Here is a 27,518-nt window from a genome sequence, read left to right as displayed (position 1 = left end):
TTGGTCTCCAAAAGAACATTTATTTCCAAATTGAGGCCACAGAAACAGAAACTCCTCCTCCCGGACCTCTGCCACTCCCACTGGATAATTCCTCAGCCTCCACAATAAGACGCCTCTTTGGCACACAAACACTTCTAGAGAAACCCCCGTTTACAGCTCAACATGTTTTGATTGTGGGGCCTTCTTCGCTGCCTCCTGGGACAGAAGCTCGTTCCAGAAAGCCACTTTCTCACTTTTCAGCTTCTCGGCTGCCCGAGTGTTGACACCAATCTGAAGGTACCCTTCTTTCTGGTCATATGCTGGCCAGTGGGGAAGCCCCTTCCCATTGGGGTTCCTAGAACAAAATCAAACAGAAATTCCCCAAAGCTGCTGTATGGTCTTAGACCTCTTAGATTGTCAGGGATCCCCTGGCTTCATTTCTGCCAAAGGCTCATATGCCTCCAGAGATAGGAGGCTGACCATGTCCTGGGCAGCCAATCTATCACGGGGAGCTCTCATCTCAGAGGTCACAGGGCGGGGCGTTTGACCATCACACGTTGGAAGCTCCCCCCACCCAACAGACATGCCCAACCTCACTCCATGTCTGCCAGCAGCTCACCCATTCCGAGCAAAGTTGGCCCAGAATTTCATCATCATCTTGCTGAGATTGATCTCTTCTTCTGAGGCACCATCTGTGGGGAGGAGACAAAGCCAGTGCTGCTCAAAGAGTGGTTCATGGGCAGTAGCAGCACTTGAGAAATTGTTAACAGGTTCAGAAATGGGGGCCTTACTCCAGACCTACTGAGTCTAAGCCTGCATTCTGAGAAGATCTTGGGAAACACAAGTGGACTTCAAGCTTGACAGTTACTGACTGAGGCTGGGCTCAGTGAAGGGCTGCAGTTGATCCATAAGCTGACTGCCTTGTCTTCTGCACCCCCCCGACTGCCCTTCCGCATTCAGTGTTTCAGGGACACACCCCAGGGCTGCTGCTAGAGTAACCCCACTCCCAGGATGCTCTCCTTTGGGTCTTTTCTTGGTGTTCTTGATTCACACACATTTTCACAGAATCTGGAAAATAACCGAGCTGCAAGATCCCGCAAAAGCCACCCAACCAGGAAATGCCCAGAGGCATTGGGTGTAACAAACAGTTCTGCGATGTGTCAGACACAATTTGTCTGTAGTTGCTAATGGTTAAGGCATTGAAGACATCTGTGACGATTTTTTTTAATATTACACACCTAGATATATTATGATATTAAAAAATATGAGTTTTAGACAGATAGATGATCGGATAGACAGACACATGTTAGTCCTGATTCCAGGTTAATAACAACTCTAACTTAACCCTCACGCACATTCTGATGTGTTCTTGTGAGGGCCAGTGAGTGGTGGCCTTCTAGCCCTGAGCAGGGCCCTGTAGGTGACCCAGCTCCTGTCTTGCTGATGCCCAGGTCTGGATTCTTAGAGCGACCATGGGTTAGGGCACAAGGATGCACATTCTCCATCAGGTACATTAGAGCAAGAGAATGGTCGGGACCTTTGTCCTTCCTCCCTGTTATGGTGAATTCAGGAAACTAAGACCTGCAGAGAAGGAGGAACCTGCCCAAGGTCACCAAATAAACTTGAACCCGGATCTCCTAACCCCAAGTTTATAGTCACCAAAGGGCCATCACCTTGCAAAACTGGAATCCCGAAGACAGAGAAGACTTCATCCCCGTGGTCCCCTATCACTGTCTTGGGTTTCACCTCTGGTGAGAAGCTTGGGCGATACTGAAACTCGTACATGTAGGTCGGGACTCCAGCATCTGGGAAACAAGGATTCATACACGGTTCATTTCAGCAGACGCACACTTGATGGTATCAAGGTCTCCGCGGGGCTGTGAGCAATCAGGAAATTGGGGGCATGCCTAGTCCTGAGTGAACAACAACAGTATTAATAGCAGCTGCCCATTGTGAGAGCCAACTGTGTGCCAACCTTGTGTGTTCCTACAGGAAGCCCCTGGTTATGAGCACATGAAAATTTTGGAAAATTTTCATCACTTGCTTAAGGGTGCATAGTTGGGAGAGATGGAAAAGGATTTGAGCTGGGTATTTGTTGAATGAGTAAGTGAAAAGTGAATGAATGAATGTTCAAACCTTGAGTAGCTCCATTCTAAATAAATATATGGGCACTGGGTCAGTTCACATAAGCCCCTTTTGATCACCCATGCACAAGGATGTCCATACACGCACACTTTATTGCATTTCATTGCTAACAGGCTAGTCTTCATTTCCTTTGAGAATACCTGCAGCCTGACAGGTGTCTTCCATTATGTCCATTTTTGAACCTTTCCACTGATTTTCACGTGTATTCCAAGAAGAGTGAAGTAAATTCAAGTTGTGAGCCTGAGAGTGCAGATTTAAATACAAACCTATGCAGAAAGGGGAAAGTTTGCTCCCGCGTCTCAGGAAACCTCAGTCTGGCATTTCCTACCCTTTGTGTCCGTCCTCTTACGTGCCTTGCTTCCTGCCTGGCCCAGGGAGTGTGCAGCAGTGGCCGAAGGGAGAAGGGGCTGAGGAAGGGGACAGTCCCTCTCTCCTGGCCTCTCTCCTTCCCTCTCCTCTCCTCTCTCTCCACGCACTCTTGAAGCCCCAAGAAGATGTCAGTTTTCCTGCTGATGCTTCAGGAGAGACGTCCAACTTGCTCCTTCAGGGCTAACTCGTGGGTCCCCTACCTGGGGACTTCTGTGCTTTGCATTGATAGTTATGCCACAGCCAGTGACTCTAATGGGGAAGGGTCAGGCTCCAGGGCAGACTGGTGGGGAGATATCATAACATTGCCTCCCTGCCTTGGGGATACTATCACATTTGGAAAATGCCAAAAAAAAAAAAAAAAAAAAAGGAAAATGAACAAAATGATCACTTATAATCACACTGCTCAGAGAAACCTTCGTTAATATTTCAGAACTTATTCCACTTATGCATATGAAACTATGACACTATTGATAATTCTGTGTCATTACATATGACCATAATGATTGCTTCACATCATTAAATTTCCCCACAAAGTAGTTTAACAATATATGCCATCCCAACAGGAGGATGTAAAACAATTTAATTGCCTCCCTCATCCCCCATCTTTGCACTTTGGTTTAGCAAGAGGTGGTTTTTGGAAGAAGCAATCCTCTGTGGTCCCACAGGCCACTTATTAAACAGTTGCTTCAAGGCTGGGGGCTTCCCTGGTGCTTCAGATGGTAAAGTATCTGTGTGGAATGCTGAAGACCCAGGTTCAATCCCTGGGTGGGGAAGATCCCCTGGAGAAGGAAATGGCACCCCACTCCAGTACTCTCGCCTGGAAAACCCCATGGACACAGGAGCCTGGTAGGCTACAGTCCATGCGGTTGCCAAGAGTCGGACACGACTGAGTCACTTCACTTTACCTTACTTCAAGGTCAAGCAGAGAATGCCATAAGGAGGGGCTTTAACCTTGGCTCTGCCATTTTAAAGTTTTAGAAAGAACTCATGATCCAAACATAGGGGAAAGAACTTTCATGAATGGGAGAAATTATTTTTGGGAGCATGTTGCCCAAAAGATATCTTTGTTTATTTTTTTCTTTTTAACATTTCTGCCTTAAACTTCAGAGATTTATTAAATTCCTACAACCACAACACAAGTCTTCAAAAGAATAAGTAGGGCACAGGTTTGTATAATAACATTTAGGAACAATAAGAAAAGCAGAGGGAAGGAAAGAGTTAGTAATAAAAAATACACAAATTTAAACAGTGTGAGGTTGTTTTTTCTTTATTTGGTAAGGAGGGGCTTATGAAGTTGGCAGCATTATTTTTATTTTTTAATCTGAGTATCTTAACAGATAGAATTAAGAAATAGTCATTCTTATATACTGGAAGCAATTTCACAGTATGTATCAAAAACTTTAAAATGGTCCTACAAGCTAGCCTAGTAATTAAACCTTTAGTAATCAAATCTAAAAAAAAAAATCATCAGAGATTTGGTTAAAGATATATGCACATAAGGCTGAGCATAATGTTTTACAGCCTGCCTCAATATCCAATAGGACAGGAATACTAAAGTAAATTTTAATGTATTATTCCATGAGATAATGGATGCTCTTTATGAGTTTTCATTGACATTGAGGAAATGCTTACCATATAGGATTCCATGAAAAAAACCACAATATAAAATTAACATTTAAATGATATGTAAGACATGGGAAGATTAATGAAGAAAATATGTCAAAAAATTATAGCAGATATTTCTATGAATTTTGAAGGCTTCCAAGGTCAGAGCTAGCTTTGACTAGAAATTTGACTATGTGTTTCCATATTTTCAAAATGTTCTACAAGTATAAGATGTTAATTTTTATATTCAGAATAAGTTCTCTTCTGTATAAAAAAAGACTTAAGACAAGTACAAAAAGTTTAAAAAAGGAAAGCATAATGTTGATAAAGTCTGGGAATTCCAAGCAAAAATGACTCTGATGGGGGTCTGACACGTCCTGACACATCCCAGATGACTGGGTCAACAGACAATGAAGCAGAGGAAACCACATGTACGGAGAGACAAGACCACGTTTGTGAAAGAACAGTTCTGACCCCAGGCCGCCTCTAGCTGAAGAGCTTCATCAAGACCCTAGGGAGGAGGAAGGGTAACCAGAACCTATCCATGACTGTATTGAACTGGGGGGACCTGGTAGGTCAGATGTAGCTACTTTTTATTATGCGTATAGAGTCCCAAATTCTAAAACCCTTCTAGCATGGTTAGAAAGAGTGATCTGGGTCAGAGAACCATGTCCTGCCTTGCAGACTAGATGAGAGATAGCTCCTGGAAAGGGAGGGTGCTGTAAGGACCTCAGTAAGGTACTCCAAAAGGACACCTCCTGTCCATGTGAGCTCCTCCATCCTTGGCCCCATGCCCCTAGGGCCCCCTCACACACAGTCTTGGGATATGCTGAAAGGTCCTGCGATAGACCCCGAACACACTGGCATGGAACAAGGCCAGCTGCAGACATCAACATTCTCCAGCCCACTTGCCCCATACCTCCCTCTGCTCCGTCCTTTGGGTTTTCTTGGTCCCAGACAACATCCTGACATGTGGCCTCAAGCTATCTCCAGCTCCACAGGTTAACAAACTAGTTTGAAGCTATCTCTGACCTTGGAAGGCTTCTAAGACAAAACCGCCAATATTTGCCCTGTGGCCCCACAGACTACTGTAATTCAGGTGAGGGACCCCTGGGCAGAGACTGTTGGTGTCTCCCCATCTCCCCTGCTTCTGGGCACACTGGCCAGAGTTCCAGCTCCTGCATCTGGAGCTCTTTGCCTGAGGTCTTCGGCAGCCAGAGACCACTCTGCCCACATGTACAGCAGATCAAAGCACCAGGGAATTAACTGCCCTTGGGAACAGCCTTCAACTGATGACTCATCAAAGCTGGAGGATAAAGAGCCCAGCTCTCTTGCCGCTGACTGGGGAAAACCCTGAGCCGTGTCTTCTGCTGGTTCCCCAGCTCCAGGTGTCCATGGCGACACTCGCTTGGCAGCACAGGGTAGACTGACTTCCTTCTCCATTCCTGTCACTTCTCCACTCCTCTACCAGGGTTACCTGGGGTCACTCCCAGATGCACTGCCTGCAGTTAGATCCTTTCTCAGAGTCTGCTTCTGGTGGAAACCAAAATGGGACCGTGCCCCGCCCCCGGCTATCTGGAATGGATCTTGAAGTTTCTTAAATCTTTCTATGCTGACGGTTAAGACAGAATACAGTGTGAAGCGGGTGGGGTCAGTGTTCCTCTCCTGTACAATGACGAAGACTCACCTCTGTGGTAACGGGCCGTGTTCACAGATGGCACACAAAACAACCCATCTCCAATCAAGTCCAGGAGCAGGTCTTCCTTTTGGGCAGGGTCTTGCGTCCCTCCTAAATACTTGTCAGTGAACACTGGAGCCAGTTCCTCAGGGATGTTCTGAAATAGATCAAAAGGTAAAGTGACCACCAAGCCCTAGTGAACGCCCTGGCTTCCCCAGCCAGCGAGGAAGCCTTGCGTTAATGGTGAACCTCTCAGGCCCCATGCTGCCACTCCTGTCTACCCCTGGTGCTGAGGTGGAAAGGCAGAAAAATAGGAGCTGAAACCCCCCACCCCTAGCCCCAGTCTTCATTTTGCCATTAGCTGCTCTGCAATTGGGAACAAGCCCCTGCTCATCTTTGGTGCTCAGCCAGTTTCCGTGATTTGAGTCTTACAAGGATGGGGTAGGACTTCCACACGAGTGACGTGGCCATCTCCTGGTCCATCTTGCCTGCAGAGAGTGGGAAGCCCATGAGCTGTTAAAACAAAGGTTAAGCAGTTGTGAAATCATCAGGAAATAGCAGGAGAAACCAAAGTGACCAACAGACCAAACTAAATGGAGGCTGAAGGTCACTTCGTCATGCGTTCGTTGGGCATGGGTTTTGGATGAGTTTTGGACTCAAATGGACTTTCATATCCAGAGACCAAGGAGGGTAAAGAGGATAACGTAATTGTTAAGGGAAGCTGTCCTAGTCCGTGTGTGTGTGTGTGTGTGTGTGTGTGTTTAGACACACACTCACACACAAACAATTGGAGTCCCCTGAGTGGTCAAGACAGAGAGGGACGATTTCGGCCAGCCCAGTGTTGAAGTGAAGGGCTCTGGGGCAGATGACACAGACCCCACACATACCCCACCTGGGTCGGATAACTGTAAAAAAAAGAGTGAAAGTGTCAGTAGCTCAGTCATGTCTGACTCTTGGCGACCCCATTGACTGTAGCCCACCAGGCTCCTCTGTTTGTGGAATTCTCCAGGCAAGAATACAGAGTATGGGTAGCCATTCACTTCTCCAGGGGATCTTCCCGACCCAGGGGCTTTACGGGCAGATCTGCTAGTCAGATAACTGAGAAAGCCCCCAGTCCTGCCATTATGACTTTGGTCCTTTGGTCTAACCTCGGAAGTCATTCTGAAGAACCACAGAACTCTGCACATAACAACGCTATTAAAACTCAGCCCTAAGAGACTTGACCAAACTCCAGGACAGCTAAAGGAGGCTTAAGGCCACATCCCCAGGATGACTGCAGGCCCCCTTCAAGAGCTCTGGGCTGCCAGGAGACTTTACAGTTTGTTTCAGCCAAAGCCTAGTGATAGGCAGGTAGGTCCCTGAACTCCCTCTTAGAGCAGTTACTTTAGAATTCTTGTAATTATAAATCTTTTCTTTGTCCCTTTACATGTAAATCTACCACCCAAAGCTGTTTCCTCAAGGACCTAAGAGCCATCTCTATGAAAAACAAACATCCAGGGGATAATTCTTGCTCTCTCCTCCAGTCCCTGTGAGATGATAAAGGCCTAACTTCAGTGGGGGCCTGATTCTACTTACACAGCTGCCTCCTGTTGTAAAGACAGAGGTTTGTTTCTTCTCCAGATAATACCAACTAACAAATCCAAGTAGGTAGTCCAGTCACATGGATAATCCACCCCACCCCACCCCACTCCCACCCACTCCTTAAATAAGCTCCAGGCTTTCATTTCAGGGATTGGGTTCAGATCACAATGGATCATTTCCCTCTAGCAGGGATGTAACGGAATCAAATCTGTTACCACTTCACCTAGTGTCTGCCTTCGTTTATCTCTGTCAGAAGGGAAAGCCCTTCCTAACTTTTAGAAGTCAATTTTAACTCAGGAGGAAGCAGGCTCCTCCCACTCTTTCCAGTGAGATGAGTGGGAGCATGGGTGAGGCGGGGGTCATTTATGGAGAAAGCATGAAAGCAGCAAGCCCGAGGCGAGAGGCTGCAGGTTCCAGGCCCCACTCTCCATAACTCCTGAGCCCCTTGCCCTGCCCAGGCCTTGGGTTTTTCATCTGCCCAATGATGATCTCTATCAGCCCTCCTGGAACCGACATTTCGGGATTCATGGATGGGAGGACAATCACAGAGTGTGTGGGGACATGGGTCCCCAGAGCCGCACCACCCAGATGACAGTGTGGACCATAGGAGATTGTTTCCACGGACATATCAACTTGTATGAAGGGGACAGCTGGCCTGGTCCCAGAGAGAGGTCTGTGACCACAGACGGGAGGGTGATGTGCTGGGAGCCAAGTCTACAAGGCCTGCGCTTTCTCACCAGTGGAATAATCCAGCCAAACTCTTGCTTGTTGACTCCGACGATGTAGGGAACGGTGTTGAAGTTCTTTTCAGCCAGCATCTCTGTTGGCATCTTTGGCAGCACCACTCCGTCAACCACGGTGGGCAGGAAAGGATAGGTCTGGGGAAGAGGGCAGAGTATTGTCTGTGCCTCCCCTTCCAGGTCACACCCGCGTCCCCGTCTCCACGAGCCGGAGCTCACAGCCATGCTCACACACCTGAGTCCTAACCAAGGGGGATAACTCTGTGGACCCCAGAGGGTAGAACTCTGACCAGGGGACAGCAGTGGTCGGGTGATGGGGAAAGTTCTTCAGTCAATTTGGTATAAAAATATATAATATGTGCATATATTTGAATTATATATATATTTATGTATATATATATATGTCTCTTTCCAGTCTCATTCAGCTCTGAATATTTGTGGTACTTAAGCTCTAAAAAGTTATTGTGACAGACTTCCCTGGTGGTCCCCCAGTTAAGAGACTGTCGGCCAATGCAGGGGACATGGGGTTTAATCCCTGGTCTGGGAAGAATCCACAGGCCTCGGGGCAACTAAGCCCAGCTGCTGCCGTGTGCCTCGAGCCTGTGCTCCGCAACAAGAGAAGCCCCAGCAATGAGAAGCCTGCACACCACAGCTAGAGTAGACCTCGACGCTGCCACTAGAGCACAGCCCGTGCAGGGATGAAGACACAGCACAGCCGAAAATAAACGAACAATAAAAGAATGCGCTGGGGAAGAAACCAACAGCCACCGAGGACTCAGGGGTTCCCTGGGTGACGCGGCTGTAAATCCCTTGGCCATCAGCCTCAACAGTCCCGCCCACTACGCTTTTTTAAAAAAATCCGCCTTCATCTCATAAAGTCACAAACATAGCTTGTTTCCCATGGCTTCGTCACACGCCACAGATGTTACTTTAGCATATTCCTAACCAGCTCAACGAACTGATCGGCAAATAGTCTTTTCCTTATTCCGGATGCTCTGCGTTGTCGATCCATTAACACTGAATTCTTGACCAGCAGGACTGTCATCCATGTCTGAAGGCCGTTTGTCTAATACTTGTATTTCTCACAAGTCAGACACATTGTGGGCTGCCTACACTTTGGCCCACTAGACAGCCCTTCTGTCTGTGGTCGGGGATTGTTTTAAACAGCAACACTGGCAGAACAAAACTCAAGAACGCAAAAGCTGGCACTAACTAGGACCACGAAAAGATACGTTCCTGGATTTAGAGATGAAACAAAAAGACAGAAAATGTAGCTCTTTGTTTGATCTCTGTGAAGAAAAGGGAACCCTCCTACACTGGGAATGTAAATTTGTCCAGCCACCATGGAGAACGGTATGGAGGTTCCTTAAAAAGCGAAAAATATCATTATGATATGACCCTGCAATCCCAATCCCAGGCATATATCCAGAGAAAACTCCAATTCAAAAAGACACATGCATCTCAATGTTCACAACAGCCCTATTTACAGTAGCCAAGAAATGAAAGCAATCTAATTGTCCAGCGACAGATAAATGGGTAAAGAACATATGATGGAATATTACTCAGCCATGAAAAAGGATGAACCAATGCCATTAGCAGTAACATGGATGGCCCCGGAGATCACCATACTAGGTGCAGTAAGTCAGAAAGAGAAGCTCTAATGCCACATGATATCACTTATATGTGGAATCTAAAATATGACACAAATGAACTTATCTACAAAACAAAACAGACTCACAGAAAGCAGACTATGGTTACCAAAGGGGAAAAGGGGTCGAGCAGGGATGAATTAGGAGTTTGGGGTTAGCAGATACAAACTTCTCTATGTAAAACAGATAAGCAACAAGACCCTACAGGGGGAGCCATATTCGATATCCTGCAATAAACCATAATGGAAAATAATATTACAAAGATTGTGTATATATATGTATAACTGAATCATTTGACTATATACCAGAAACCAGCCCAACACTGCAAATCAACTATACTTAGAAAGAAAAAGACTTTGTTGAGTGACTAAGTCTCATTTGATCCTCTCTACACCTTTTAAGGTGAGACTCCCCAGGGAGTCTGCAGAGAGGCCAGGACTTAGATGCCACAGAAGTAATGCCATCAGAACCTGGTGAAGGGAAGCATTCGAAGGTGGGAGGAGACGAAGGAGATGGGAGGCTGCTGTTGGAGTTTCCCACGGGGCTGGGAGGAGGGTGGTGTCCTGAGGACTGAATTTTGTGGCTCCTTTCCCCACATCCCTGCAAACAGTGCGACTTGCACAGTCCATCAACCTGAAACCCCCCAGGAGACGATCCAGGCTCCTCGAGAAGGCTCCTCAAGAGCTCCTTACCCAGGCATCTCCACTCCCCACAGTGGAGGTTTCCCGTTCACCTTCTCCCAACAGGGCATTTTAGGGATGTAAACAAGACCAGGAGCTGGCTGGGGACAGGGACACAGAGTTGATGATGGAGAGCACTGGCCTGGGGGTCGGGGTACTGGGTTCTGGTCTGATGACTGGTCTCCTCCTGGGGCCACCCGGACAGTACTCTATCTCTCTCCGGGGTCAGCAGGGTAAACACAAGGAGCTGCTATGGCTTCACATGGGAGAATTCCTGTCATTCATATGTAAGTGGAGCTTAAAGGTGTCAAGACTTCAAACCCATAATTAAGAAGCCAAAGTTCCTTACCTTTGTTGGGTCTCCCAAGAAATCAAGAGTGAAAAAGTTCTGTGAAGACAAAGACAGAGGTTGTGGTGAGGAGGCTTCCTGGGAGGAAAGCTGACCTCTGTGAGCTGTGCCAAAAGGTACCGAGTGCTCCCTCCTGGCACCACCCTGGCTGGGCTGAGAGGAAGTGGGCAGCACACCCTGCCCCGGGCACCAGCACAGGGAGCAGGTGTTAGGGGGGAGCGCTGCAGGGCACTGCTGCTGGTGCCTGCCCTGCCCTCCACCCATTTCCCCTTCTTCCTCCTGCAGGCAACAGCACCCCGATTTTCCGTTGTGGGACCCCCTGTTCCCGCTCTCACTCCATGATTGCAGGCATCTGTATGTGGCCTCAGGTGCACCGAATCCCGGAATACAGGGACTACTGCAGGGGTGGACACGTGCCCACGTCAGTTCAATAGAGTTTACCCAAAACCTTTACTGGAGTTATTGGGAAAGGGGGTTTCTAGGCAGATACGATATGAGACTAGAGCATTGTTGTTTAACTTCCCTAGGGGCCAGAGCTGCCTAAGAGTGAAGCCAACACAGGAAGGGAAAAGCTGAAGGATAGAGACAGAGTCTTAATCACATCATACATGCATCCAGATCCAGCCACGCCTGAAACCATCACCTCCTGGGCTTGTCAGGGAGTTACCAAAGGATACTGTCCCAGCATACTCCTCTCTCTCCTCAAAGCACTGTGAGATGAGCTCTTCACCTTGGCATTAGAAAATCCTGACTCATACAAACCCACTGAAAATGCTCCTTGCTGTAAGTTTATCAGGATTGTACTGACTTTATTGTTATACTGTAGCTAACAGGCCTGACCAGCATGTATGAGGTCAGCAAAAGTGGTCTCCCCATTATGTGTTGTAGCCCTGCAATCCAGGTGCGTGTGTCCATGCGTGTGTGTGTCTATGTGTGTGTATTAGGGTGAGAAGGTAATCATGGAAACACTTCCACATGATCTCAGAAAACTCAGGAGGATTATACAGGCTCCGGGTTTTACCAAAGTTACCAATTCTCCCTGTATAAACTGGACCTCTTGGGCCACATTGAGAGGTGCTGAAATAGATTTACATCCTTTCAGGCATTAGAAAGCAGTTGTGTTTTCATTCTTTGAACATATAGGTCACATCATGTGAGCCAGAGAAGCCAGGATCTAAGTCCCAAGGCCAAGGCCACACTGGAAAGGGCTCAGAGTCCAGTGTCAGAGACTTGTCTCTGGGGGTTCAGGAATACCCTCCGGAGTCCAGACAGAGAGCCCAGGTGCTTAGGTTACTCTGGGCTTTCTTTCAAAGCCTCCCCGACAGAAAGGATAGTTCCTACTGGCCCAGGTGCTATATTTCTGGGTGTCCATCCTGCTGCGACTTCTCTGTGATGACACGCTGCCGCAGACATCCATCAAGCCTCACAGGTCACCTTCTCTGTGAAGCATCCTTGCTTAGTATAACAAATACTTCCCCTCTCTGTCTTCCTACCACACAGAGCCCACAAAGTACGTGGGTGTGTTTCTCCCTGGAAAGTTCCTTGTGAACAGGGATTATATGTCCGATCCACTTTGCATCACCCTCCCTGTTACCACCCCTCCCCGCCACACACACACACTTCACATAGACACGTGGATGGATGAAGTGGTCAGTACGGGGAGTACTGGTGAGTCAGATGGACAAGTGGATACATGGAGATGGGTGATGGGTGGATCACTGATTTGGAGGGATGGATGATGGAGTGACAATATTGCTGTGGTGCATGGATAATTAATAATAGATGAATGAAAAGTTTTGAGTGGATTTGTGGACTGGATAGAGGAATGATAAGACAGATGAGTAAATGGATGGATGGTTGGATAGATTAATGGGTTGATGTATAGTTTTCCTAGAATAACAACTGAGGCAGAGTCTTAAAAAATCTAGAAAAGTGGCCCACCATTGGCTTAAAAATGAAACGGTTTCTAAGTTAACGAAGATAAAAAGTGATAATCTTTCCAAAAATATTTGTTTTTCATATTTCTAAACTTTAGGATGGTAGTTACCTCTGAAATATACGATATTTAATTTTTAAAAATATATCTAAAAAATGAGAATAGAAAAAAAAGTTTTGATAGATCTAGAGGATTATTAATTGTTCATTACGTTCTTGTTTTGACTTTGCTAAAGTTGGAGATATTCCATAATAATAAAGACAAACAGTTCCCCATTCAGATCCAGAGGCTGACACTGCTCCTGGGAGGTGAGAAACTGTCCCAGGTAATTTTTCTAGGGCAAGAGGACTGAAGCTGAAATGGTGACGCCTGGAGCCAGGTTTCCAGGTTCAGGGGCTTGTTTTTCCAAGAGAACGGATGCACTTACCATCTTCTGTGTTACCTCCAAGAGCTCGTCCTCCGTCTTCTGGCGCAGGCAGTGAACAAGGACAGCCGAGGTGATGGTCTTGCACCCAGCAAAGGCAGCAATTCGCTGTAGAGATCACAGGCGACAGCAGAATTCAAGAGCCAGGCCTCTCCCTCCATCAGTACCGAGGTCTTCTGTCCCAGCCTCAGTTTCTAAAGGCAGCCCGTGGTAGCAGAAAACACCCCAGACCAGGACTTCCCTAGTGTCCCAGGGGTTAAGAGTCCGCCTGCCAGTGCAGGGGATCCGGGTTTGATCCCTGGTCTGGGAGGATTCCATCTGCTGCGGGGCAACTAAAGCCCTGCACCACAACCACTGAAGCCCCTGCATCCCACACCCCACGCTCCGGAACAAGAGAACCCGCCACAGTGAGAAGCCTGTGCGCCACAACGAGAGAGAGCCTGCACACAGCAACAAACACCCAGCACAGTCAGAAATAAATACATGGTTTAAAAAAATAGTAACAAAATTAAAGTTTAAAACACTAAAAAAAAAAAAAAAAAAGAATGAAAGAAAGAAAAAGAAGTAGAAGAAAGAAAAAGAAAATGCTCCAGACCAGTTTGTGTGGGTCCTGGGTCCCAGGCATGCCAATGATACAGCCTCTGCTCTGTTACTTTATGTCTGTTAAAATGGGCACAGTATCCTTGAAACTGAAGAGAGGTATCATGGAATGGAGCTTAAAAATGTGGAATCCACAATCTCACTGTCTAATTTCAAATCTTGGCTCATCCAAGTAACAGCCATGTGGCCTCAGGCCAGTGACTGGCAAAGTGAAGCCAGGGGGAAGACGCAGCAGAGAAGTCAGGTGCCAGGATGGTGGGGCACTGGAGAGTGTGCACGGCTGCCTGGAGACGGGTCCAGTATCTGACATGCAATCAGGGCTCAGGAGATGTTTGCTAAATAAATGAAATGACCGTAAGAAGTGGACAGAGTGGGGAGAGAGAGAGGGAGGGAGGGCAAGAATCAGAATCTTGGATTCCGTCACTGTCTCAGATTCCTCCCTTGAAGTGTGGCTGCTGGCCCCACCCCTCCACCAAACCAGCCCGGCCAAAACGCTCCACATTACTGACTCTAAGGCACACTCTTCAGCAGGGCCTTCGTGTTGCTCACCCTTCCCTGTCTTCCTAACATTCTCCAAATAAAGGCAAAGTCCCCACTAGGTCCTATGTAGCATGGCCCTGCCAGTGGCCCCATCCTCAGCTCTCTCCAGGTCCTGTTTGCACTTTCTGCCCTGGCCACATCAGCCTTCCTCCCTCTCTCACTTGAGATACCTCCTCCTGCCACAGGACACTTGCTCAGGATGTTCCCTCTTCCTGGATATTCTTTTCTTACCAAGTAATTTACTGCTTATCCTTCTCATCTCAACTCGCTGATCATTAGTTTTTGCCAGGAGCCTTTCCTGATAACTTCTCCCAACACACTGGACTAAGCGCTCCTTTTGGATTCTTCTGACATCAGGTGCCTCTTCTCTATTGCTCTAGTCACGGTGGACATTTTACAGGTTTTGCAGCTGTATAATTATGACTCTGTCTCCTAAATTATAACAGAAGCTTCATGAGGTTGCCAGATGTCAGACTACATCAAAACTACTTGCTGTGTGAAGGAATGAATGAAGGCTCCAGGGACCGACCCCAGTCACAGCCCCCAGGGAAAGTCCACTCCAGGCTCGCATGAGGCCAGTGAGTTCAGCAGACTCAGACACTGAGGGAGGCAACACAGGTGACAGGCCACTGCCCACTGTGCAGCCCCTCACCACACCTGGTGCACTTTGGGACGCGTGTTCAGCGCAAAGTGCACCGGGGCCGGCAGTCCAGAGTCACGAGCCCGAGCCCAGCTCTGCCCTCATCACTGGCTGACCTTGGCAAGTGCTTCTGCTCTCTGCCCCACTTTGATTAGCAGGAGACCTGGGAGGTGGGGCGGGGTGTGTCCTCGCCCTTCCTGGTCAGCCACCCTCACTTCTATGACTCTTTGAGGGTGTCAGCCAGACCCTGTGATAAGAAAGGGCCCTCACCACTTCAGCAGAGCAGAGCATGGGCCAGCAGAACTGGACTGTAGGGACAGCCCAGTGTGAGACCTACCTTAGCTTCAGCCTTAGAGTCCTTCTTGACCAGGCCAGGAAAAATGGCCACACCACTCTCTGAGATGGCCCGGTGGAAAAGATTCTTGGCCAGAGGAGATAAAACCTGGGAGGAGAGTGGCAAGAAAGGGAGTTTATGCTCACAGGGAGTGGGGTCTTCAAGAGCTATACTCATCCATAGCCCTGTCCTGGGCTGTTCCCATGGAGACCGTGGGGCTCAGTGGACATGACAGGTCCTTCCTTGACCTGACTAACCTTGTTCCCTAGACTGACCGGAGGGTCCAGCTTCTCCAAGAAAACCTCCACTAGAGGGAACCGGGTGTGCAGAGTGAGGCATGCACGGATCACAACAGTCAAAGTATCTGAAAGGCAGCTGGAAATTTCTAGCATCGATTTTAACACACAGTTCTGATTTCCCATTTCCATTACTCAGGATTTATTTTCAGGAAAATGATCTGGAGGCAAACAAAAATCTCTAAGTTGTTCATGTTATTTATAACAGTAAAAAGTGGAAATAACACAAGGTTTTAATATATGACATGGGGTAAATAAGGTACTTTTCTTTCTTACAAGGAAATACTAATGACTATACACACAAAACATGAATAATAATTAACGGTTAGGGAAACATATATGCTATAATGTAAAGCAGGCTTTTTTGTTTAGAAATTCATAGATACAGATAGATGATAGATAGGGGCATTCATGGAAAAAGGGCTGTTCTGGTGGCTCAAATGGTAAAGAATCTGCCTGCAGTGCAAGAGACCTGGGTTCAGTCCCTGGATTGGGAAGATCCCCTGGAGGAGGGCATGGCAACCACTCCAGTATTCTTGCCTGGAGAACTCCATGGACAGAGGAGCCTGGTGGGCTACAGTGCACGGGGTTGCAAAGAGTCGGACACAACCGAGCGACTAAGCACAGCACAGCACAACAGCATGGAAAGAAGACTAGAAAAATGAAGCTGTCCATGGGGAGAATCACTGGCTAATGGGATTGTGGATGAACTTTTATTGGGGGGGGTTATCTATGATTTTCTTTTTTCTCCATTTTATAAAATATAAAAAAGTTCTCTCTCAATATTCAACTATGATCCCACATGTTTTAAAAATATATTAATAGTGCTCAAACGTGAGGGAGCTGGAGTGTTTCCCACGCCTCCCAGCACCCTCTAATCTGGCTTTCCGGCTTTGCTTCCCTTCCTGTCTCCCCCATTCCCATTCCCCACACCACACTCCCAGGTCCTGTCTGTGTCCCTTGTTCCTGTCCCATCCCCCATCCCTCCTCTTCTTCTCCTTCTCCCCAGCCCAGCTCCATCCCTCAGCCCCAGAGACTGCTGCCCTCCCTCCTGGGCATGGACAAGCCACCAGGGCCCTCAGAGGGGGCCTCCAACCTGTTCCTAGTGCTCGTGTCTCCTGAACTGTAGGCCTGGCTTCAAGTCAGACAAGGACACTCAGACCAACCTCAAGTTGGCTCCTCTGATTAATCATTTACACCCACCCCTAATCTCAAGAGAAGTGAGGCGACTCCTAACGTTAAAATGATTAAGAAGGAGAGGATGAGCTCAACTGACACAGGACAGGAACAGAGTGTCTGTCGCAGCTGTGGCTGCAGCTATGGCCCCGGAGGCTGAGCTGAGCCCTGAGCTTCCTGGGGGCCAAGGGGAGTCTGGCCTTTAACTCTTCACTGTCTGATGCTGCACAGAGTCGGGTCAGCCTTGAATGCAGGTCTTGGAAGTAAAGGTCCCAGGACTAGATGGGCTGGTCTGCAAGGGGTCCCATCAGCAGCCACATCAGGGCCAGGAAGACTTACAAGAACAGACACACTTTCTGCTCCTGCTGACTCTCCAAAGATGGTCACAGAGCCTGGATCCCCGCCAAAGTTGGCAATGTTCTCCTGGACCCAGTGCAGCGCGGCCACCTGGTCCAAGTGGCCCCAGTTCCCCCGGCAGTGCTCGTCCCCTGTGCTGTGAGTGAGAGGACAGGGTGGGGTTGGGAGCAGAGATGTCCCGGCAGGGCCCTGAGGACCAGAGATGGGGCTGGGGGTCCAGGGGAGCCTTCTGGAAAGGACTGGGCTTCCATGGCCCTGACACGGGGTCTTCACTCTCCTGCTGTCCTGCTCTGCTACAGGGCTCTGCAGAGCCATCCTGCATCTACTGACTGAGCATCTGCTATGGTCGGGGTGCAACCCTGGCTCAGGTGGTAGAGAGCCCAGGGGAGAGGAAGTGGGGCGAGTACGCACAGTTACACTGTCACTGGGAGCACACACGGGCCTTGTGGGGAAGAGCTGAGGGGTCTCTGTGAAGGGGACATAGCCTGGGACACGACTCCCCTGGGACAACCCTCCCCCAGCCCACAGGTCTTTCCAGGGAGGTGACCACCCCTCCCTCAGGCCACCCCCCACCCCCCCAGCATCTCAGGTTAACAGGTTCTGGCACCAGTACATTCAGGAAAAGCTCAGTAACTGCCTGCTGGAAACTTGGTTCCTGTCCCCAGAGAATCCATGCAGGAGACTCAAGCCTTCACTCATGCATGTGCCAAATTCCAGGAAGGAAATGGGGTGAGTGGGCCCAAGGCTCCTCCCAGTAGATGTCCCCTGGAGTCAGATGCTCCTTACAACCTCCCAGTTCCAGGCACCCGCTCCTTCACCTACTAGACTTCCTGGAGCTCCCAGGAGTCTACCCCTCTTTACTTCCCCAGGAGGAAAGATGTGTGAGCCTCTAAGTGCCATGCTGCATGGTGACCGTCATCTTGAAGATACTGCAACACGCCAGGCAGCAGAGTGGAAAGGGATAAGCAGTTCAGATGAGATGACAGCTGGGTTGGGCTTGGTAGGAATAATAGGAATGTGTCAGGGAGATTGGGTGTTTTATGGGTAAGAGCTCAGAAATAAGTGCACCAGGGCGGCTGGGGAACGAGAAGGTAGGTGGAGCCCAGTTAGGGGGGCACTCAGATGTCTTAGCAGGGAGCCTAGCAAGCAGCCCCTAGAGGGCTTGCATGACCAGAGTGGGGTCCTAGCACCCCCACCCTGGGGGCAGTGTGCCACCAGGAGAGTCCAGGGACTTACCTGAAGAAGCCCCAGATGCCCAGGCGGTACTGAATGGTCACCACCACCACATTTTCGTGGGCAGAGAGGACCAGCCCTTCATAGGTTGACGCTCCTCCCATCAGCAGAGCTCCTCCGTGGATCCACACCATCACCTGGAGGGGGGGATGCAACCACAGGGTGACAGGAAGCAGAGCTGGGGAAGACCTCAGAGGCAGGCTTGGTCACCTACCCATTCTCCAGCTGCGGCCCAGGCCAGCACCCCACTCAGGGCACCCTGGCTGCCCCTGCCTGTCTCCCCTGCCCCAGTGCCACCTGCGCTCAGCGCTCCTCATGCTGAGAACATCATCACGGGAACAGCCAAGGCTCGAGCACCGTCTCCTCCCCAGCACTCCCGCCACCCTCGCTCCTGGACCCCTCGCCCAGCTCAGTGCACTCAGCGTGCAGAGGCCCTTGGCTAGAAGCTTGTTTCAGCTTCCTCTTAGTTGCCTTCTGAGTGGCGAATGCAGCTTCTCATGAATGGATGATCGTGTCAAGAAGCCTATGTCCTGGGTGGCACCTCTTCTTAATATACCTTCTGGCTGCCTCCTTCTGCTCCCCAAATCTCACCCATCCTCCAAAGCCCAGCCTAAAAACCACCTCCTCCAAGAAGTCTTCAGCCATTTGATGAATATGATCTGAAAACCTACTAGGTGCCAAGGACTGTGGTAAGAATTGAGGCCATTCATAATGCATGTCCCCAAATTTAAGGAGTTCACATAGCAAGAAAGTGAGAATAGCTAAAGTAATATCATAATGATTTTATTATCAAAAATTTTGAAGAACTCATACATGAACTATGTACCAAGTATTATTTTAAGCATTTAAAAATAACCCATCCATGAACGAGGGACTCCTATTATCCCATTTCATGGACAGGAAAACGGGGGCACTTAACCACCCTGAGGTCACGCAGCTACCAGGCAGTGGAGGCAGGACTTGAACCCAGGCAGTCTGCCTGCAGAGTCCACATGTTGAGCCACCCAGCACCCAGCAGCCAATGGCCGTGCCCTGGTAGGTTGGCTGTTGGGGCCGGAGGAATTCCTTCCCTTCAGCTCTAACTAATGCATCAGGAAGTTGCCTCGTGTGCTGTGCCAGACACTGCCATTAATCTTCATATTCATCACTGAAAACTCATGTCTGATTATCCCTGATTTGAGGAAACAGAGCCAGGTCTCTCAGGCAGTAAAAGGCAGAACTAGTCTTTACACCCAGACTCTGCAGTTCCAGAGCCTGTGTCCACACTAGAGGTTCTCCAGCCTCAGGTTCCCAGAGCCCCTGCTCCTCCAACACCTCCGATCCTTGACTGCCTCCTGGTGGAGGGACTGAGTTTGCAGTCATCTCTTGAGTCCAGGCTGAGCCAGGGGCTGGTCAGCAGCGATTTGCTGAAGAACCTAGTCCAGCTCGGTGCACATCCTCAAAGGCAGGGGCTGTGTGGTCATAGTTTTACGTTCCTCTTTTCTCTTAACCCCCACTTCTAGCTACGTGGGGGAGCACTAAGCATGTAACAGGCAAATGAATGAATGCCTGAGTGATCAATGTCCCCACCTCTTCAAGCTTCTAGTCCCAAGTTCAGACGCCCTCCTCCACATCTGGGCACCATGCCAAGGGTGTTCCTGGGAGATGGCTGGGTGTGCGTGGCCACCCCATTCTCTACCCCCGCTGACCCCTCCTTTTCTAGCAGACCAGCCCCACCCTCTAGCCTGAGTCTGGAAGGCTGCCCTGTCTCTGGGCTCCATTTATTCTGGAAATGCTGACTCACTGAATCACTAGCCTGGGCCAAAGACAATTAGGAAGTGAAATAAACTACAAGAAAATCTTGATAGTTGGCAAAGGAAAGGGCAACCTTGTTGCTCCAGGCTCTGCCCCCCAAGCTGTAACCCAGAAGGCTGTCAGAGAGGGCCTCTGTGTGCTGAGGAAAGACACACATAGGCTCCGTGCCAGTGTGTGTCAGAGCGCTCCTGGCTGTTCCAGGAGCCCCGTGCTCCAGTCCTGCCAACCCGACTCTGTGACCGCACTTTCCCCTCACTGGACCTCAGTTTCTCTGTCTGTAAAGGAAGGGTTGATTTGTTGGCTTATCTCCAAGGTTCCTTCCAGCTCTAACTTTATGGAAATGACGTTTTACCCTCTCTGGGTATCAGATTCCTAATCTAGCAATTAAGAGTCATCCTTCTTGTCCATCTGTTAGCATGAGAGGCCCTGGAAAAATGAAATGTGCATCACAGATGTGCAGCAATCTCCCCCAGGGGCCCCACTCTGGCCGAGGGGAAACAGAGGTGTGGGCCACCTGCGCTCCCTGATGTCAGGTTTGGCTGTGGTGCACAAGAAAGCCCTGGGGCCCCAGAAGACCCTTGGCCCACGACGCCCCCACCCAACACTGCCTTCATCCCCTTCCAGTCTACCCCAGCCTTGCCCAGTAGTTCCCGCCGCTTACCGGCAGCCTGCTTCTCTTCGTCAAGTCAGCAGGGGTGTATATGTTTAGGTAAAGACAGTCTTCAGAAAATTTCGGCTTAACGCTCTCCATTCCGTTGCTAAGGAGGTCTGAGGTCATTTCCCCTAACATTGCGTTTTGGGAGCACCTGGGAGGAGCAAGGAAAGAGAAGAACTCCTGATGTTCATTCAGAGCTGACCAAGGAGATGTCTCCTGTAGTGAGGCCAGGTCTTGGACTGGGAGAATTAAGCCTGTAAACAGAGCTGTCTTACCAGATTCCAGACCCTGGAATGGGTAGGAGGCTCCCTGGGGGTCAGAATAGGGGGCTCTAGGGCTCAGCAAGGTCTCTGGGGAGAGTGACTAATGAGAAGGCCTGGCACCTCCCCCATCAGGAGACTTTGGAATGCATTGTGTCAAGAAGATGCTGCTTATGAGCCTGGAAGTGGATCATTTCCTGCATTCTCTGCTTGCAGTTGTCTCTCTGCTGCATAGCGAGTGCAGGGTGCTCATGCTCCTCTACAGGTCAAGCAGGAGTTCCAGTTCACGGGAGACTTCCAAAAACGGTGAGAAGCCACTCTGTTGGCAGTCATTTAAGGCATGCAACAGGTCAAGGGCTAAAGATTTGTGGGGCAACATTAGGAGAGCTTGGTTCTCGTTCTGCCTCTGCCACTTACATGCCGGGTGACCGTGGGCAAGTTCCTTCTCTGTTCTGAGTCCCAGTCTGCCATGTCTAAGTGAGGGGAATGATTTCTATATGGGTCTTGCAGCACTGACAAGCTAAGATTCTGTCAGCTCATCTTGTCAAGTGTTATGCATTGCCCAAATAATGGATCTGAAAGATCCAACAGTGGTAACAGGCAATACTTAATATTTAAAAGACACTTGCTCCTTGTTAGGAAAGCTATAACCAACCTAGACTGCATATTAAAAAGCAGAGACATCACTTTGCCCACAAAGGTCCGTACAGTCAAAACTATGGCTTTTCCAGTAGTCATGTATAGATGTGAGAATTGGTCCATGAAGAAGGCTGAAGGCTAAGAAATTGATGCTTTTCAATTGTGGCGCTGGAGAAGACTCTTGAGAGTCCCTTGGATTGCAAGGAGATCCAACCAGTCAATCCTAAAGGAAATCAACCCTGAATATTCATTGGAATGACTGTTGCTGATGCTGAAACTCCAATACTTTGGCCACGTGATACTAAGAGTTAACTTGTTGGAAAAGATCTTGATGCTGGGAAAGATTGAAGGCAAGAGGAAAAGGGGGTGGCAGAGGATGAGATGGTTAGATAGCATCACTGACTCAAGGGAGATGAATTTGAGTCCAGGAGATAGTGGAGGACAGAGGAGCCTGATGGGCTACAGTCCATGGGGTTGCAAAGATTCAGACATAACTTATGGACTGAACAACCACAAAAATTCAGGTCAGGGGCTTCCCTGGTGGCTCAGTGGTAAAGAATCTGCCTGCCAGTGCAGGAGACACAGGTTCGATCCCTGATCCAGGAAGATCCCACATGCCACGGGGCAACTCAGCTTGTGAGCCACAACTACTAAGTCTGTGCTCTAGAGCCTGGGAGCCTCAACTGCTGAAGCCAGCGCACCCTGGAGCCGGCGCTTGGCAAGAGACACCGTTGCAATGAGAAGCCTGCGCAATGCAACTGGAGAGTAGTTCCAGCCGTCTGCAACTAGATAACGCCTGCACAGCATCAAAGACCCAGCACAGCCAAAAATACACAATAAAATAAATAAAATTATTTAAAAAAATCTTCAGATCAGACCCATGATATGGGTTCGATTATTATCCCCATTTCACAGTTGAGAAAACTGAGGCACAGAGAGGTTATAGAACCTGCCCAAGGTCACACAGTCATGAAGAGTCAGACTAAGCACTGCTTATGTTTCCGAGGACTTTATAAGCCACATTTCCAGATTTGCAGAAAGCAGGCATGGTGGCCCCCAGTCCTGAGGTGCTTGGATGACATAGCTGTCAAGTGACTATCAGAGCCCCTTAGAGACCCTCCTGATTTCCATCCTGGGGAGCTGTCCCCAGATCACCAAGGCAAGGGGATACAGTATTCATAAAAGGATACAATAAAAAATTAATGGGAAAGAGAGTTCAACATCACTAGTATTGAGATAAATGCAGAATAGACTCTAAAATTATATAAATAATTATGATGCTAATAATTATTATTATTTTGCCTACTCAATAGCCAAAACATTTTTAATAATCTCAAGCATTGGCTAGGGTCTGGTGAATGAAAGTTTCCATATATGAATGGAAAGAGTGTAGCTGGGACATTTCTGAAAGGAAATTTAACAAAAGATGATACTCTCTTACTCAGAAATGTCATTTCTTGGAATTCAGCCCCAATTACCGTGAATGTGCATAAGGGTTTGGCTATAGGATATTCATCACAGTGCTAATTATACTATCAAAAATATCAAGAAGAACTTAATGGTCCCAAATAAGAGACTGGGTAAATAAACTATAACTCAATACCCAATGTAATATAATGTCAGGCTGTGGTATGCAATGACATATAACCATGTTTATGATACAAATGAGCAAAGCAGACATCCAGAGTATCTGTATCGGGCTTCCCTGGTGGCCCAATGGCTAAGAGTCTGCTTTGCAATGCAGGGACATCGGTCTGATCCCTGATCTGGGAAGCTCTCACATGCTGCGGGACAGCGAAGCCCGTGTGCCACAACTGAGACCAAGCCCTACAGCCCATGCTTCACAACAAGAGAAGCCCACGCATCTCAACTAGAGAGTAGCCCCTGTTCCTTGCAAGTAGGGAAAGCCCACGTGCACCAACAAAGACCTAGCGCAGCCAATAATAACTTAATAAACAAAATTTTTTAAATTATTAAAAAAACAGTAAAGTATATGTATTGTGTGATATGATACTGGGATCTAATAAGAAATATATCTTTGGTCTTCCCATTTCCTGCAAGGAGTTCCTAAAACCCTAGGAATTTCCTAAGTGAAGAAAGTGACAAACGCATCATCTGCTGTGTTAATGAGGTGGTTCTGGACCTCACCTAAGGGTGGAAACTAGTGGCAAGAAGCAGATCCTGGAAATCCCCAGAGATCCACGCAAGTAGATGTCCTAGGTGTTCTGAGGCATGACTTTGACTTCTTTGCCCAACGTGGACACTGTGACTAGGACACACCGAACATTGCTCTCCTCCTTACTAGGCAGCAGCCACACCTGGGAGTTAGGAACTGGCGATACCCCAAAGACTCCCCATCCACACACCTCCTGGCCCACCTCACTCCCCAGCTGCATCGAAGATCAAGACAGAAGAATAAACAGAATCATTACTTCTGACCTGCCCACACCACTGCTCAACTCCTGGTTTTATTCCAAACCACTTAGCCTATTCTTACATATTATATAATCTTTACCTTGCATATTGCTAAGGATCTGTTTTTCCCTGCTACAAAGGCAAGCTGCATGAGGGTGGGTCTTTCTTTGGGTCACTGACGGGTCCCAGGAGACTAGAACACGCCTGACACACAGGAGGTGCTCCAGAAGTATTGGTTGAATAAAAGGCTCTACAGTACTGTGAGAATTCTGGAATGCTGGTGAGGATTTACACGATCTTGGGGAATTCAGAATAAAGTACGAGCCCCTCAGATTTCCTTGGCTCCTTCCTGCATCCCTCTGAGACTAACATCCCCACTGAAAGGTGCCAAAAGCCACACCCCGGCTTACATGGGAGGGTGAGAGGTGGTATTCTTCACGAAGCTCCATGGTTCTGCAGGCTGTGGCGGAGCAAACCTCAAGGATCCAAGAGGAGGCTTGGCAAAAGGAACTCCCAGGAAAACGCCCACAGGCTGTGCAAATCCTTTTAAGCTGACATATTTTCCCAGGACTCTGCCCTGAGCAGTCTCCACTATAGGTGGTGAGGGTGGCAGCCCTGGTGGACATTGAGAGGAGATGAAGACACATCAGTGGTGAAGGTTTGAACTGGATTCTGGGTGGACTTTGTTACCTTTGCCACGTGATCTTGAATGTCCTCCCAACTCTCCAAGCCTCTGCTTCTTATGTGTGAGAGAGTGAAGCTAACTGTTCTTCCTAACTCACAGGGTCATGAGAGAGAGAGAGACGGGGGGTCACATGCTGTCCGTCCCATTCCCATGGAGCAGACAGTCCCTTCTCACTGAGCTCAAATGCGTCTCCTGCAGTTGCCACGTCAGGCCTGGTCCTCCCTGCTTGGGGACGTTCTGCACCTTCATGAGGCAGGTGGCCTTCGTGTTGACCCCTGTTCATACTCATCTCTCAAGTCCTCTCTAGTCTGTCCTCAACAGCTACAGTTTGTTTAAGCATCCTAACAGGAAATGACTTCCAGCCTCTCACCCTCCCAATTGTTCCCCTTTAGATACAGATAAAATGACAACCTCTCCCCCAAAGCATGTGGCCAGAACAGAGAAGAATAACCCAGATCTGGTCTTATAAACACATCTGATGATAGCCTTCAAGAGACGTGAAGTGGACAGATGCCCGACTAGGAAAGGTGAAAAAGTGGATGACGCGCTGTGAGGCATAGGCAACAGTGGTGGCAGCAGCGGTTACCCCTTGAGGTACATGTAAGGATGTGTATTGGGTACATTGGGCCACGTGGACATTCCAATGACAAAAGCCTCGCTAGGGAAACGTTAATATGTCCGTTTTACAAAAGAGGTAACTGAAGAAATGGAGGGCGCCAGTATGGATTTTTAAAAGATGGAAATGGACTGACTCTCCCCAGATAAACCTGCAGAAAGGGGATAGTCATCTTCTAGAGTGCTTCTTACTCGGCTCTTCCCCTTGGTTCCAGGCCTCTCACAGTGTCACAGCACCAGGAAGAGGACTAAACCCAGTGTCGACTGGACGGTCAGAGCACTGGCTCTGGTCTCAGGAGACAGGGATAGAATTCAGAGCATGATTTTCCAGCTGACCTTGGATACATACCTTTCCCTCTCTGAGCCTCAGTTTTTCCATCTATAAAATGGTACAGATGCATTCGAGGTCCCTTGCTGCACCCTCGTATTAACCATGTCTTCTATGCTGTGTATTCTGGTGCTTTGACACCCGTAGCCTTGCTGATTCTGGGGGAACTGCCCCTCCCAGAGTTAGCCAATCCCTGGAGACAGGAATGAACTTTCTCTTCCACCTGCCAGAGGCTGAACCCCAACCATCTTCTTTATCAGGCCCGCACAATGGCCACTGTCAGCCTGCCCTAATCACACCAGGGCAGAGTTCCTAACAGTTGTGGGCACTCCCCAAGCCCTAGAGCGGGGCAGGGTTTGGCTAGTTCCCTCACCGTATCCAGGCCACCCCACCAACCAAGATAAAGTTCTTGCCCAGATTCCTCCCTTCTTCCTCTGCCCCTGACACACCTGGTACTTCACCTTTGAGCCCACCGGGTGATGCCACGCCCCCTCCTCTGGGACCCTGGGAAAAGCATCTCTTAGATGGCAGTTGGCTCCTGACCCATGGGCTTTACCACATCTCAGAGTGTCTACTAATACACTGTAAGTTATAACAACCCTTTTACTTATGAATCACTGTGTTTTCACTTTTTTCCAATTCTAGACACTCTTTAGAAACAATCCATTTCACACTTACAACAGCCCAATGATGGAGATACAGTTCTCACCCCCATTTTAGACGTGCAAAACTGAGACACAGAAAAGAAGCATCCCTTGTCTAAGAATACACAGCTACTGAATGCTGCCTTGGATGGGAACCCACACACTGACTCCAGAGTGCACATTAATACTCCGTTAACCCACTTTTGGAGAAGGCAATGGCAATCCACTCCAGTACTCTTGCCTGGAAAATCCCATGGACAGAGGAGCCTGGTAGGCTGCAGTCCATGGGGTCTGGACACGACTCAGTGACTTCACTTTCACTTTTCACTTTTATGCATTGGAGAAGGAAATGGCCACCCATTCCAGTGCTCTTGCCTGGAGAACCCCATGGACGGAGGAGCCTGGTTGGCTACTGTTCATGGGGTCGCAAAGAGTCAGACACAACTGAGCGACTTCACTATCTATCTATCAGAGTCCTGACAGCGCGCGCTGCTGCAGCGGGACCGGCAGCCTGTCACTGCTTTGCCCTGTACGCCTCTCCTCCACCTGGTCCCCCACAAGGATTCTCAAAGACCGCCCGCTATTTGCATTTCAGGACGACTCACCCCAAGCCATGGAAATGGCGAGGGAGGTTAGGACCAGAGCGACGAGCGTCATCGTGGCAGGACAGCAAGCTCTGCGTCCTCCGGTCTCTGTGCCTTATGAGTCCGCCCAGTTCCCGCCCCCTCCAGCTCCCCCACCCAGCCCCGCCCCCACCGCCCAAGAGCCTGAAGAGGAGACAACAGAAAAGCTCTCTCTGCTCCCTAAGAGGCAGGGCTGAAGTTTCCAGGGCCAAGCCCGTCCAGGCCCCGCCCTCCTGGAATGACTTTTGTCAAAAGAGCTTGCCTTAAACTTCCTGATTACAGATGACCACTGACTTGTTCAACCCCTAGTTTCACAAGTGTTTCTCCCTTGCTGGATTCTAAGCTTCGTGCACGGTGAGCTACCCATAGCAGGCATAAGCAAGCAGAGGTCTGTAGACAGGGGCACACTTTGGTGGAACAAAAGACTGGTTCCAAATGGGGAAAGGAGTACCTCAAGGCTGTATATTGTCACTGCTTATTTAACTTCTATGCAGAGAACATCATGAGAAATGCTGGGCAGGATGAAGCACAAGCTGGAATCAAGATTGC

The 27,518-nt window shown here is 48.8% G+C and overlaps 1 protein-coding gene across 1 annotated transcript; it reads right to left on the bottom strand.

Moving 5' to 3' along the window:
* LOC114117878 (liver carboxylesterase-like) lies at positions 1-27,023 on the bottom strand. Its single transcript, XM_027977852.2, has 14 exons — positions 26,952-27,023; positions 24,485-24,689; positions 20,767-20,911; positions 18,315-18,448; positions 17,061-17,214; positions 15,253-15,357; positions 13,139-13,243; positions 10,776-10,814; positions 8,095-8,235; positions 6,209-6,289; positions 5,786-5,933; positions 1,653-1,784; positions 599-671; positions 1-334 (listed from the first exon to the last, which is right to left on the bottom strand). Exons 1-14 carry the CDS (start codon positions 27,001-27,003, stop codon positions 151-153), a joined length of 1,698 nt encoding a protein of 565 aa, XP_027833653.2. The 5' UTR covers positions 27,004-27,023; the 3' UTR covers positions 1-150.
* Between the last annotated feature and the right edge of the window lie 495 nt (positions 27,024-27,518).

The sequence above is a fragment of the Ovis aries genome, chromosome 14 (genome assembly GCF_016772045.2).
Source record: "Ovis aries strain OAR_USU_Benz2616 breed Rambouillet chromosome 14, ARS-UI_Ramb_v3.0, whole genome shotgun sequence".
NCBI classification, from domain to species: Eukaryota; Metazoa; Chordata; class Mammalia; order Artiodactyla; family Bovidae; genus Ovis; species Ovis aries.
Note: the sequence above shows the minus strand (reverse complement) of the source record. Positions and strands in the feature narration are given on the sequence as shown.